Below are 15041 nucleotides of genomic sequence, written 5' to 3' on the forward strand. Positions count from 1 at the left end.
TCACCCTGCCCTGCGTGGTGGCACCCTGCCCTGCGCGGTGTCACCCTGCCCTGCGCAGTGTCACCCTGCCCTGTGTGGTGGCACCCTGTCCTGCACGGTGGCACCCTGCCCTGCGCGGTGGCACCCTGCCCTGCGTGGTGGCACCCTGCCCTGCGGGTGGTACCCTGCCCTGCGTGGTGGCACCCTGCCCTGCGCGGTGGCACCCTGTCCTGCGCGGTGGCACCCTGTCCTATGGGGTGGCACCCTGCCCTGCGTGGTGTCACCCTGCCCTGCGCGGTGGCACCCTGTCCTGCGCTGTGGCACCCTGTCCTGCGGGGTGGCACCCTGCCCTGCACGGTGGCACCCTGTCCTGCGTGGTGGCACCCTGTCCTGTGGGGTGGCACGCTGTCCTGCGCGGTGTCACCCTGTCCTGCATGGTGGCACCCTGCCCTGCACAGTGGCACGCTGCCCTGCACGGTGTCACCCTGTCCTGCGCGGTGTCACCCTGTCCTGCATGGTGGCACCCTGCCCTGCACAGTGGCACGCTGCCCTGCACGGTGTCACCCTGCCCTGCGTGGTGGCACCCTGCCCTGTGCGGTGTCACCCTGTCCTGCACGGTGTCATCCTGCCCTGCACGGTGTCACCCTGCCCTGTGTGGTGGCACCCTGCCCTGCGCGGTGTCACCCTGTCCTGCGCGGTGGCACCCTGTCCTGCGTGGTGTCACCCTGTCCTGCGCGGTGGCACCCTGCCCTGCACGGTGGCACCCTGTCCTGCGCGGTGGCACCGTGCCCTGCACGGTGGCACCCTGCCCTGCGCGGTGGCACCCTGCCCTGCGCGGTGGCACCCTGTCCTGCGCGGTGTCACCCTGCCCTGCGCGGTGGCACCCTGCCCTGCGCGGTGTCACGCTGCCCTGCGCGGTGGCACCCTGCCCTGCGCCCACAGCAAAGGCAAAGCTTCGCCGGCGCAAGCCCTGCCCTCTGCCACCGGAACCATTTTCGAGTTGTGCCCCACCAGCCACTACCGCTGTGGGTGGCTGCATGCTCAGAGCTGCTGAAGCCACAACATTACCTTAGCTGCACTGAAATAAATAAATAAATAAATTTTAAAAATCCCGTGTATTTGATGTTTAGCTGAATAACACGCAAAAAAAAAAAAAAGGTATCTGAGTCTCGACGGAAAACTCCACCCCAAAATCTTCAGTAAGATATCAATATCCTCACACACCCAATGAAATGCACAATATGAAGACATACATCATCAGATCAAACTTTCCTTGGCTGATTATAGCCTCGGGGTAATATAATGTTTGTAGCTCTTTAAGGAAACAGTAGCCGTGTTCAGATTAACCCTTTCAAAGAGGCTGCCTCTGCCCACTCTGCCAATTCCATTGCAGCAAAACCTCTGAAAAAAAAAAAATAATGCAAGAAATGGGGATATTTTTCTCTCACCAGATTCTGCAATGAACGAGGAAATTCAGTGCCCTCTGAAAAAAATATGTTCTTGGATCAGGCAGGGATAGGAGGAAGACATTTGGAATTTGTACTGAGAGTGGCAAAAAAGAAAGAAAAAGCTACAGCTGAATCTGGTTTGGTAATTAAAAACTGTTTTAATAAAACACAGCCCTGCTTACTTCTAGTAGAAAACCCCCAGCCTTCCTGGGAGAATAACAGCAATCAGTTACAAAGGAATATTATTTGCTAGTGTTATTCTTGTGAATAAGTAATACAAAAATTCATAAAAGGCTCGAATGTATTAATAGTTCTATTGAAGATTATATACTGTAGGCTGCATAAACAGAAAATGCAAAAATTCATTAGTTATTAAGTGCTTGTGTGCTTTTACAACCCTCAGCAAACCAACGTCCTTGTTATTTCAGAGAAATAAATGTAGCGTTCCGTTTCGAGGCAAGAATCAAATGACATTTTTGTTCAACAACCTTGTTTATCTGACATTTTTTAGTAGATTTGCATACATATTTTTATATCCTTCGGAGAAAGGAATGTCTAGCTAGCTGCTGACTGCCTAAAACCTGTAGAGATGCCTTAGCAAATGAAGTTGAAATTGCTACATCTTAATTAATAAAGGTAACAGCCAAAACAAATACATACCAATCTGTCAATTGCATTTTTGATAGCGTGGAACCAATCCAATATGAGAAAGTCGATATCCGACTGGAAGAGGAACTCATTTCCTGACACTGTTGTGATCTGGGAAGGACATGGGCACACACAGGTAAGTAAAGCACACACCGGACAGATGATTTTCTTCTATTTTCTCGCCTACACACCCAAATACTTTTCTTCTGTACCAAGAATTATCTCCTGCAGTGCTGAGTTACTGAGGAGTTTTGAACCTCTGTCTGAAAACTGTTTTGAATATGTCACAACAAACGAGATATTGTCTCAGCAATGCAACCACCGAACACAAATAGTGCAAAAATAACGGGAATGTGACGAAAGTTAAGAAAAGCCAGGGAACCCAGCGTTACAAGACACAGTTCAAATGTAAATCAAAGCACCCAGAAAAGAAATGAATGCAATATAAGAATTAAAGACTCTTATTTTCAGTTTCCATTTCCATTTTGGTATTATTCTTTTTATGGCTGGGACCTCCATTCTCAAATTTACGCATTTATTATGTACCTGTGATTCCAGAGTCCATTTCCAAGCATTTTGGTAAAATTAATAATGTCACTCATTTTCACGTTAAAAAAAAATTACCATTAAAGATGGCTGTAGCACAGTAATTAGGAGCCCATTTATCATGAAAAAAAAATCCCCAGTTTGTCTGAATAGAAGTCAATTTACATTTTTGACCCACTCACTGGGAATATTTATCAAAAGAATATTCAATCCCCTGATAGCGCTGTTTCACTGCCTTTGGTGGAAATATGCATGCATATGCTGTTGGTCTGAACTTCTGTAAACCACCATGGTAATAATGATACATCACTTTTTTCTTTTTCTTTTTTTTTTTTACAAATATGTTCTTTCACCAGAGCAGGGCTCCAGCTGTTTGGTACAGCAGCTCAAAACGACCATTTCACAGACGGCAAAGCCGAGGCACCGAGCGGTGCAGTACTTTGCCCCGGGATTATTCAGCAGAGCCCTGGTGCACGTGGCCACGGAGCACGATCCAAGGCACGGCAGCGCTGCGTGTCTGCAGACAGGTGAATGGAGGGTTGGATCTCCACCACATTTTGCAAGGGGCTGGAGCTCATCCTGTCCATGCTCCAAACCAGCTCAACTCCTGTCAGCTCTGAAACCAAAGCTTTTTTCCTTTTGTTTTTTGTTTTGTTGCTAAGCGTTGCTTGTGCAAAACTTGGTAGCATCCACCATGGGTGTTGCACACTTGGGCTTCAGTGTTTCAGGGCTGCAGGCTTAGCCTGCACGTCGGGCTGCTCACTGGGGCATGGTATTACTCAGGACCAAAACCTTTTCAGGTCTTTCTCAGGGAACAGAAGAACACACTGGACAACAGAGATTTGTGTCTGAACAAAGAGTGAGGAAAAGCAGAGCAAAGCCGTTAAGACCTGGCACAGCCTATCTACGTAAATCCATCAACCTGAAGTGCTACTGTTTCACTGCATCTGCCCCACGTCAAGAGTTTTTACTAAAGCATAAAAGAAACAACAGATCCTCACCAGCCCGGCTACTCCCTGCATCTTTCTTAAAACCAAAATACTAGGGGGGGGAGGGGGGGGGGAAGAAAAATAATAATAATAAAAAAAAAAAAAAGACAAAAAAAAAGACAAAAAAAGAGACAAAACAGCTTAATGTTTTATTGATTGTTCTATAACCCTCCCGTTATTGAGGAAATGCCTGTAAGGAAGGTTTCCAAAGTCATCAGCATTAAGGAAAATCCCGTCAGCGCAGCTCCAGCGGAGACATCCTGTGAGAGCGCTGCGGAGAATGTGGGAATGGTCCCCCAGCGTGGGCTCGGGAGGCTGCCTGGCTGCAGATGTTCATCCCGTCCCGTGCGCACCCATCAGGAGCGGACCTCCAGCCACCCCATTGTTCCCCACGCCCATGGGAGGGTTATTTACTGGGGAAATTTTAACTCCCTTATTAGTCCACAGCCATAATGTTAATCACTACTCACACATGCACCGTTCCCTTTGTCAAAAGAAATAGAGTCAAAATGCAACTTAAGGTGAGCAGTTGAAAGCGCTGACCTCCAGTTCTGTGCCCGGCTTACACGGCAAGGTTTGGGTTCAAAATGTATTCTATTATATCACAATTTATCAATGTATACACGAAGATATGAATTAGACTAAACACAGGCAACAATTCAATCTAATGCCTCTCTCCCAGTATAAACAAATCGTTATTAAAATTATAAAATGGAATAACATTTTCAAAGTAAGAGCAACATATATAATTAGATTTACTGTATTTTGAAGGCTTAAAAAAGGACACAACATAGTTCAGTCTTCCGTTCAGTAAATTCGGGCTTTATTAAAATACAAGTATTCTGCACTGCATAAACATTTGCACTGTATGATATGCAAAAGAGGTACTCCATTGCTAACAAGACCACAGCAAAATACATGTTGAAAGTTTCTTTGTCTGAATGTGTTATTTCGATAATCATATATTATCAGTGTTTTATGAGCAAATCTGTAAAAACAGATCATAGAATGGAGGGAAGAGAATTCATTTAAAATATACTTTCTGTAAGATATAGTTCAAGTCCTTTTCTTTCTTTCCTCAGACTAATCTTCAGAGTAACTAGACAGTTTCAAGAAGACTGCTACTGCTCTCTACAGTTTAAATGCATCCACTCCTTAATTACAGTCAGTAATTGACTTTGTTCTGCTCCATTCCAGCCATTCACAGGAAAGCAGTTCCAAAGGCTTTGGCTGGTAAATCCCATTTAATGTGCAGGTTTCCTATCCCACTTTTATATATTACCTCCTTAGGATTTCTGATAAATGGTTCTTGGAAGGGATTGCTAAACCATATTTGCACTTTGAACAATCGAATTTTCAACACCCTTGGGAAAAGACATCGGTGAAGAATGCTAGCTTTGACTAAACCTTGTGATTGAACAATTTATGATCACAGCCCTAAATGATGTATAACTAACAACAAGCATAAATTGTTCAATATCAAGGCATGCTAACACACCGCCTGAGTATCAGGCGCTGCTGAAATAAACAGTGGGACCGGAGTAACAAATGAAAGACAAATCGGGGGGGGGGGGAAGAAAAAAAGAAAAGAAAAGAAAATGAAGTGCTCTAGATAGAGCTGCCAGTCTCCATTGTGCCAGGTACTTCACTTATTTAAATATTTCCTGAAATCCCTCTCTCGTTGCCATCATTTTTGCAAAGGCTACAGTCTGGAATTAGCATTACCTTACCAGGCAGAATTATGATGCCGCTGTCAGCAATAAATATCCACAAGGAACGACAACTGACATTAACCCTCTTATTTGCAAAGGGTGTGCCCTTCAGGTTGCTTATAGAGGAGCCAGGATGCCTGGATTCTCTCCTTCTTGCTACAGCACCTTGGAAAAATCACTTCAAAGTCTGAATCCACTCACTCGGTAGTTTTACTACGAACTGTAGTACAGTCCTGCTGTTAAGCATTGATCCTCTGGAAATATCGGCTCACTGCAGGTAAACGTGTGTTAAATTCAATACGCTGCTGGGCTGCCAACAGTGTGGGAAGCGGGGGGCAGGTGTGAAACACTTTTTATGATATTCTACTTGTGGCTTATTAAGGATTTCTCTTGTCACCTTATAAAGCTGCAAATAGAGGGGTGAGCTTCTTTTGCGCGTTACCATAACGAGGTACCGAAGTGGTGTTCAACAAGATCCTATCTTATTAAACAAAAGGTACCTAAATAGCTCCAGGAAATAGAGGACACTAACTAATTAATACCATTACCATTTGATAATACAGAAATAGACCTTGGATCCTACCCAGGATAAGTTGCTCTTAAAAATCCTACAAATCATCTGTTTTTCCTGTGCTAAGTTGTGCTCTGGGATGTTGTGCCATGCAAGGCTGTGTTCCTCCAGGACATCCAAACCTTTACAGATCACCTGGATCACCTTTTAGGACAAGTCTCAGAGATTATTCCCTTTCACAGTATATGTACACCAATGGAAAAATGAGATAAAAGCCAGAAGAGTGACATGGGATAAGCCTAGGGACTTCTGTCCATAGTCTTCCCACAGACTTTGGCCTGGGGACTACTGTATTGCTGTGAAAAAAAAAATAGTCTCCTTCATGGTTTCCCTCTAGTTCTTTACCAATATACATTTCTACAGATACATTTGTTTCTTACATTTATTTTAGCTGCAGAACAGGGATGGAGGCAATTTTAGCAATCCTACTGATAGGCGCTCTATGGAGATACGGAAAAGGGCGATAAATTCACACAGCAAAACAAAAACACAAAACCGTATTATTGATTCCCTCACTTCAAAGTGTACTTATGCATCTCTGGTGGCTATAACTATTATTTACAGTGGTGAACTATTTTCAGACAATGCCAAGAACAAACTTTAATACAGGAAGTGAAGAATCCTACGGGGAAGGAGAATGCAGCAAAAAACCCTTCACAGCCTCTACCCTGCAGCAAAAGGGAACGGAGCGAGCAGCTCAGGAAGTGCAGGGCTCATGTATAGCTCACGTATGGCCACCAAGAAACCACCACGCAGTTGTTATTTCAGCCAAAGACTGAAACAAGCCATTGTTCAACTCTCTGGATGTGGGACATCCGGAAAAAAATGCTTTTTTTCTGGAAAAATTGGGGTAAAACTTCATAAAAACTAGCCCAGTGGTTCAGTGTTGGATTGTTGGACACTTCTTGAGTGTGGAAACCCCACCAGATGCTAATCCAGTGCAGAATACCTAAATTTTTATGTCACCTGGGACTCCCACAGCTTGTGACGAACACCAAGTGATTTAAACTTGGATTGACACGTACCTCTGCATGCAGAAATTCAAGAAAATGTGTTCCTCTTGTTGCACTGTGCATTGGGATTGCTGCCCTTGATATGTTTAGGAAAAAAGGATATGTGAGTCGCTGGAGTATTTCTAGCTCAAAAGCTAACACTCTTCCCCCTTCCCACTGCTCCCTTCATCTCACCTTGCTCTCTCACCAGCGTTGTTTTTTTTCCAATCATGGTAATCAGGGTGATTACCCATAATGAAGAGGAATCTAGGCCTTTCCCTCTCTTTCCCTAAGATATTTTTGCAGGTTGAGATCTAGCCACCCAGCCCACATAACACAGGACACGCCGCTCTCCATCTGCATGGCAGCCACCAGGTCTGGGTAAGGAAAGGTGGGAAGGGAGTCAAAAACAAAGGAAAAAAAAGAAAGAAAGAAGGCTAGGAATTTTCTCTCTCTTTCTAAATATTCTTAAAAATAAAAGAATATCATTAGAATATAATATAGCTTGAGAATAAATACATAAAACATAGATACAGATACTCATGTGCCCACACCCACAGCAGAAGTAGAATTAATTAAAGTTGGGAGACACTGTGCTCCTTAGTGGTTTAATTAACTGGATTGGAATTAAACAGGGACAGAGACATGTAAGTTTTTAAAAACATGTCAAAAGTCTAACTGCATTTCTGGAAGTTGATCTTAAATCCTTTCTCACAGATAATCCAGTCTCTTGGCCATGTTTATGCTGAATGAGTGAACAGCAGAAAGGATAAATAAAATATCTCTCTGTGCTGCACTGTAGTGAGCTGAGAGTCTAACATTCAAGAAATGCAAATAAAAGAAAACAAAAGGATCAGTATTGAGCTGCATTATATCCGTACCGCATCACGTACCCATTATAGGATTCAGCCTATCAAACAGAGGTAGTCATGGTTATGCTGATAGTTAAATGACTTAAGGGACTCTAAGATGTTTATGACTACCAAAGAAATTTCATTATCAAGCAGATTGTCTGTCTCATATTACAGTCTGGCTTTACCAATCTCGCAGTCCTTTGGATGTCGAGCAAAGTTAACATTGAAGTGATGGGGAAATATCAGCTTGAAAGAAAAGGTCTTCAACCAATCTTTCAAAAAAAATGATATTTGTTAAAAAATTTTGTGAGAAAGTATCTGCCTTGTGTTCCCAATGTTGCTAGATGTTAAGTAAATATATGCTGATTGCGAAAAAGTTGCTTTGGCAACTCTCTTATTAAAATGCATTTGTAACCCCCATCTGTCATGAAAGTTTTGAAAAGTTTGTTTACTTTGGATAGCCGCCTTATCCAGGGTTACCCCAGCATACAATGATAGCAGTCTTTAGAAGTTGTGTGAGGAACAAGCCACTGGGGATCCATTTTTGTTTTAATTGGCACACACAAACACTTTTCTGGTCTGTCAAAAAGATCAAGCTAATATGCATGGCGGGTGTTATATTCTCAGCTTTTGGGAGTAGTAAAGCTCCCTTTATTTAAGTAATTTAAATGATAGACTGCAAAAACTTTGCAAGTCAGAAAAATGTTTTATACTTTCTTTGGGAATATTTGTTTTAAGCAACAGAAAATGTTCTACATATCTAAAGATGTTGAACCTTATGTTATAATTACCCTGTTTCTTCTGACTGTAAAAATTACTGTGAAAACCAAGCATTGCAAAGAGGCAACAAACAGATCCTGTGTTTTCACAACTTCTGCAATATTAGCAATTGTAAGGCCAATTGCTGCCAGATGTTTATAAGATACGTCTTCGATTGTATTGCCTTGTGGCATGACTGATTTGCACATCCATTCTCCAGGAACCTTCGCGGGGTCATCGTATCAAAGCAATCTGGCTCCTATACATAAGTTGCTTCTTAATGAAATTAACCTAGTGTTTGGGGTATACGCATCAACAGCTCTGAGGTGGATTCAGCAGTCTGAAGTCTGGGGTCAAACTTCCCAAGAAGGAACACATTTTTAAATGAAACTGTATTGTATCAGTGATGAACAAATAAATTTTTCCTGGTAAATTCCTAGGAATGAGTCCTTCAACACAATTTAGCAATAAAATAATGAACTCTGGGACTGTTAAGAAGAAAAAGAAGAAAAAAAATCTTTGAGCCTAATGTTTCCCTTCTGCTGTGCAATGAATTCATAGTATATACCAATTTCTACTGAATTACATTAATGCACACAAGGAGAGAATCAGGTCTTCTCACTGCCCTATAAGGCAAACCTTTTCCTTTCCTTCCTGGCTCTGAAGAATCTCAGCTGCAGAAGAATAACTTTATATCACTTATAAGGGAGATACTGAAAAAATAAGAGGTCATGATTAAAGCTGATTAGGTCCTGAGAGACCAAAACTCCTCCTTGGATTTGTAGAGGAGCTCAGGCTGGAGGGGCCTCAGAGCCCTCCCGGAGGGGGAAAGGTCCACTGCTCTGCCACGGGTACCGGGATGCTTTCACTGATTTCAAGGAGCAGATTGTCATTTCCCCTTTTTCACACCCCAGTCCAGGTCTTATTTTATCCTTCCCTTGGAGACGTGTGAAAAGAAAGCACATGCTGTTTGATCAAAGGAGGAGGTAAGGAAGAGCAAGTGCTTTCTGCTAAACATGCAAGGAACATACTGGGAGGAAGTATTTCCTGCTGATCTCCTACGCTGGCATTATGCCCTATGCAAGACACAGCTGGACTGCTTGGACTGGCCTCTAAAAAACAAGGTTTTGCTTCAGAAGGCAAAGAAGAGAAAAGGAAAACACGAGACAGGAGAAAAGACGAGCAACCTGGATGTCAGACACCTGCATGCAGCCTCCCATGTACCCCCGGCCTGTAGTACCCTCTGCTCCAGCCCATGGCTGCACTGCCCTCGCCGTGGGAGCCGGACGGATGGACTTCTCCAGGCATTAAGCCAAGGTCCGGGGAGACGGAAGCCGCTAAACTTGGGAAGCGCAGGACGAGTACCCCCAAAACTGGCTCAGAGCAGAGAAGCGAGAGAGAATAATTAAGACACAGCTCAGTCACGCCTGTGCACGGTGGGAAGTGGGGGAATAGACAATCGCACATTTTGTCCGCAGATGAAGACTAAAGGCGATGTATGAATACCTACTGCAAGCTACTTTTCTCCTTGGGGTAATATTTTACTGTTATTGCCTTTGCAATCTGAAGCCATATATTACACAGCCACACACAGAGATATTGGCAATGGTTTCTTAGAGAAGTCCTGTCTGTCTTAGTTTTACCAGCTGGACAATACCTAGTGATGAATGGTCCTCCTGTCCAATTTTATATGCATGGTATAACACTTTATGATATATGTGAGTGAGACTCACCACGATAAGTCCTCGTAACAAACAAAAAAAATCAAAGGAAGAATGAATGCTCTACTTTCAGTACAACCAAAGATATATGTTTAAAATATATATGTGCGATGTGTAAAGATTTCATTTCGTTGACTCTTATTTTAGCCAGAAATTTATTCATCAGTAGCAGAGCATTTTACAGCTACATTATTTTCAGGCAGAAGCCGGTACTGGCTTTTAGTATTTCATTTACTGACACGTCTCCTATTAATAAGTGCTGAGATTGCACAATAAGAAAAAAGAGATGTTGCTATAAGTATCTTTATACTTATAGTAACGTATTTGGCCATGATTATAAGTGTTTATAAAACATTCAAGAATCGTTCCTTGTCTACTTACACTAATGAGAACACCTGTTAACTTTAGAGCTGCACAGACTTATTTGCATTGAATTCAGGTTTTTTTGCATACTGTACATCACTTTTTGAAACAATTAGATGTTTACAGAGAAATATAGCTAAAAGAAGAACAACAGCTTGAATGCCCTCCAGCCCAAGTCAGTGCTAATCCTGGTTTGAGTGAAAAGCAGAAATCTGCTGAATTATAATACTGACACAAATTCAGTTAGCAGTGAACAAAGGTGTACCTGCAAATCCTCTGATAGCAGATGTTACTGGTGGGGATTGATACCCGCTGCTGAATAAAGCATCTCTTAGGGATGAAACAGCACCACTGAATGGGATTTTTCGTTGTTATATTTACCATTTTCTTTCTTTTTTTTTTTTTTTTTTTGGGAGACTCGGAACCTCTCTGAGCACTGAGCATGTAGAACACGCGGTCGTGTTCCAAAATAGCTGTTTACGTTATTTTATTAACTTGCCAAAAGCCAATACAACAACACAAGAATCTTCCTACTGCCAGAGATCCAAAACACCATCTCTGCAGTCGAGGGTTTTGTGGCCTGGGGCAAGGAGGCAGGAGGTCCCTTCCTCTAAAAACAGGTCTGCTGAATGGTAAGCGTAGCATCCTGCTGCTACATGACCATGACAGCTATTGTTTAATAACAATGTAAACCATCAAAGCTGGTCCGTGATCTGAGTATATACTCTGCCAGCTGTGGCAAGTTCCTAAGTGTTGCGGGCAGGAAAAATATAACAGTTATCATCTTTCCTTGCATGCAGGGAGCAAACAATGCATAACATCTTTGGTTTGCCTGTTTCCAGCTTTATTTGTAAGTAAATAGAAGAAAAAGCTAAACAGGACTAAAAATGTTTTGAATAACACTATCATACCCATGTAAGAAAACAAACATTTCCAACCACAGCAACTGAAAAGATTTCCATTTTAAAAAGTATTTACCAATTTAATACAAATTTAGTATTTTAATAAAAATGTTGTAGTTGAGGTTTAGGACAGAGATGAATACATTTCGTCACCTAGCCGAGTTCTTGTTTCTAAGGAGTTACAACCTGGTTAGAAAACTTTCACAGGTGATACCATACATACAGTTCTTAACCGAGTACAGAAGAATATGGATATTTAAAATATTGTTCCTAGAAGACTAATAAACTATGAACCTTTCTTACACAGTTGTGGTGGTTTTTTCATTGGGGAATGAAGCTATTTTATACAATAAGCAGCATCATGCTATAGATAGTATGGAGACAGTGTTTCATTCAAAGAACAATATCTTCTGAATTTTGAAAATAGACATTCTTTTAATGTTAAAAAAAAAACGGAACTTTGCATGGACAGCTCGAAATTCTCGTGATAGTTTCAAACGAGTTTTCAAGTGTTGGAGGATCCTGGGATTTGTCTTTAGACGTTCTGGAACCGCACTGCAGCTCTCGAAAAACACTGGCCTTTAAATTTATCAGTTACTCTGCGCAGTAGTGTCGTAATGACAGAAGGTTACTCGAAATGTTATTTAAAAATAAAACATAACCAAAATATCAAATTATCTTTTCACAATAGGTGTCTAAAGGGAGCCTTTCTAGGAAAGGGGAATATAGCTCAGAACTCAGTGAATTTCTTACACTAACTGCATTTAGTCAGCTAGCGGGAACTGGGCGAAAACCTGCTGAAATATTTGACTCTGCAGCTCAGAAACAACCTACTTTGATTGATTCTGTAACGTATTGGTTTTTAAGAAATACAGTGAAACTAGAAAAAAATGTAAGAATCACATACCTCCTCTCTAGATCTTTGAGTTTCTGGTTTGCACGGGGGTATACCAAATACCAAACATTAAAAGCGAATGCATTATTTCAAAAATATGTGTATTTTTTAGAACTATGTGAATATTTTTAATAACATAGTCTTTTCTCATGTATTAGAACATGATGTACACTTTGACATCTGTCAGTCAAGCTCCTGGCTATCACACTGGTCAATCTGGAGGGATGCGCCACAATGTGATGTGGCATGCAGAAAAATTGAAAAACTCCGTTTTTCCAAAATAAAAATCACATCTTCTAGTTTTAAATAGAGAGAATGATTGCAAAATATTTGGCCATCAAGACTGTAAAGATTGAGGTTGGATAATCAATAATGTTTGTGGTTGAATTACCCACTGATAACAAGTAATTTCCTGCTATTCGTGAGGGGAATTGGGAAGCAGTTTTTGGGAATTTGGCAGACTCTCTCTCTCTTTTCTAAATACGCTGCGTCTGAAAGCCTGATAGTCTCTTCTGTTGCAAGCTTTGGGATGATGCAGTACAGCCGAATGCGGGTTTGGGGTGACAGCTCTTACGGGAACTTAGGGATCTAAATATAAGAGAAGCTAAAAATATGCAAAATTACGGGGCACAGAAATGGCTGGGTATTTGGGTTTTGAGTCCTCCATACCATAATCATAAGACCATATTTATCTGGAGCCCTGCAACCCCATGATTGTTGCTGCACTTCTTGTCACTAATAAATGTACAGTACACATGACAGGGAAATAAATAGTGTTTTAAAAAGCATTACGGCCTCCTTGTCCAAAGATGTCATCATTGCATATTAATTCAAGCACTGTGGATGTGCCAGGAGACTCACGCTTATGCAGCAACACAAACCGCAGATACAGAAGGGCTGTTAGCAGAGCATCTCCCCACGGACCCCTGACCCTCAGGTTCCCTGCCCTTCCCACCACATTACAGATACCAGGTATGCTATCACTCTCATCGAACTCAAAGGCACATGACAACTCAAAAGTGACATCCAATCGGTGACGCGCACTTTAAGCTGTGAGGCGAAATGGAAAGTCTTAAGGAAACTGGAATTTCAGACTTTAGTTTCTGAAAGTGTTATGTTACCCTGTGTTACAATCTCACCCGTGACTTAATCCTTGCACCGTTCTCCTGCCACTAGAATAATTAAGAACATTATCGGATTCTTGAGTCTGACAAAGGAAACGGAGAAGTTACTTCCCAGGGACTTGGGGCACTTAATCATCAGACCAGAGCTGGAAGAGCTGACTGGCTCTTTTTTACTCATGTCTATGAGCAAAGACGTGTAAGTGGGTTTGAACTATAAACAGAACCAATTACATTAACATTCCCCAACACTTTCAAGAATAAGACTAGAAGCTTTTGTTTGTTTTGCAAAACCATGGTCGGCTATGCTAATAAGTCTAAAATTTGATTAAAAGAAAAACATTCAAAGCAGAACCTGGCGGTACAGCTTCTTATGTGCTTTCCTTTCATCTGCTGGGACACGGTAGCCCTGATTCAGCAAGGTACTTCATTAAGCAATGTGCAACTTTCAGGATACGAGCACTTGCGCTGTTTTTAGTCACAAGACTGAAATGAGCAAATCAGTCAGAGCAAAAATAGCAGAAAAGTTATATTTATTCACAGAGTGAATATTTCAGGGAACAAAAGATATGTTAGTGACAGTCAGTAAGAGCTGCATGTAAATTAACAGCAGAGCCACAAGCAACAAAGTTAGCTATCACTAACAGCCTAACAGCAAAAGAATGCTATACCTTCTAGCCCAGCTGAGAGAACAGAAGAGCTTAGTAAGGCATTAGAGGGGAAAAACCCCAAAACAACGACAAAGGCGACCACCACCTATCGGTTCCTTCACTGTTAGAAGCAAAGACAAACTGGTAGCCTTATCTACCTACTTGAAGAACACAGCATTAGAAATGTGATTTTTTTTTTCTCTTTAACCTTTGACTATACTAGTTAAAACACAGCCAATCACCTTGAAAAAAATTAGAGAAAAATAATAACTATGTAAGAAATTATACCTTGTTTTCAGCTAAACTCTGGGTCTTCAATTGCCAACAATCCCCATGACTCACTCCTCCTGAGAACGGATGAGCTGATTCTCTATCACAGCCAAGCTCATAATGTCTAAGATTAACTAGAAGTCACTCACTTAGGAGATGACCTTACAAAGAATTAAGCCGTAAATTACATACTGACAGAACTTGAGAATTAAAACAATTAAAAAAAAATTGCTGAGAGTTTTAGGTGTTTAGAGATTCAATTATACCATTTCATCTCATATGGAAATGCAAACACACGTAGGCTGAAACACTGTGGTGTAAAGCACAGAAATACACCACATCTAAATAAACTAGTGAGAAATGCTAAAAAAGGTGAATATTTATCAAAACTCTCACTTAACAAAGAAAGAGCACCGATATCCATATTATTTGGGAAAGCTGCTTTTGTCGAAGGGGAGAACGGGATCTCAGTTTCACGCTTAAGTCTGAATGATAACTCATTCCTATTTTTCACTGCTTTTGCTCGATGACAGGTCATTCACCTCACTACTGTCATGCGTTACAAAAATTAGCAACCAAGAAAATGAATCCAGATCAGTCCCTATGTTTGAACTTGCTCAT

At 41.7% G+C, this 15041-nt stretch overlaps 1 protein-coding gene across 15 annotated transcripts in view; it reads right to left on the minus strand.

The window, feature by feature from the left end:
• The window catches only part of ARHGAP15 (Rho GTPase activating protein 15), a 347486-nt gene that overhangs the window by 163408 nt on the left and 169037 nt on the right, over positions 1-15041 (minus strand). For all 15 annotated transcript variants that reach the window (XM_075092818.1, XM_075092815.1, XM_075092816.1 and 12 more), the window contains one exon: positions 2088-2186. In XM_075092818.1, coding sequence (XP_074948919.1) covers positions 2088-2186 — 99 coding nt within the window. The remainder of the gene's footprint in view (positions 1-2087; positions 2187-15041) is intronic.

Source organism: Phalacrocorax aristotelis, chromosome 5 (assembly GCF_949628215.1).
Source record: "Phalacrocorax aristotelis chromosome 5, bGulAri2.1, whole genome shotgun sequence".
In the NCBI taxonomy this organism is placed as follows: domain Eukaryota; kingdom Metazoa; phylum Chordata; class Aves; order Suliformes; family Phalacrocoracidae; genus Phalacrocorax; species Phalacrocorax aristotelis.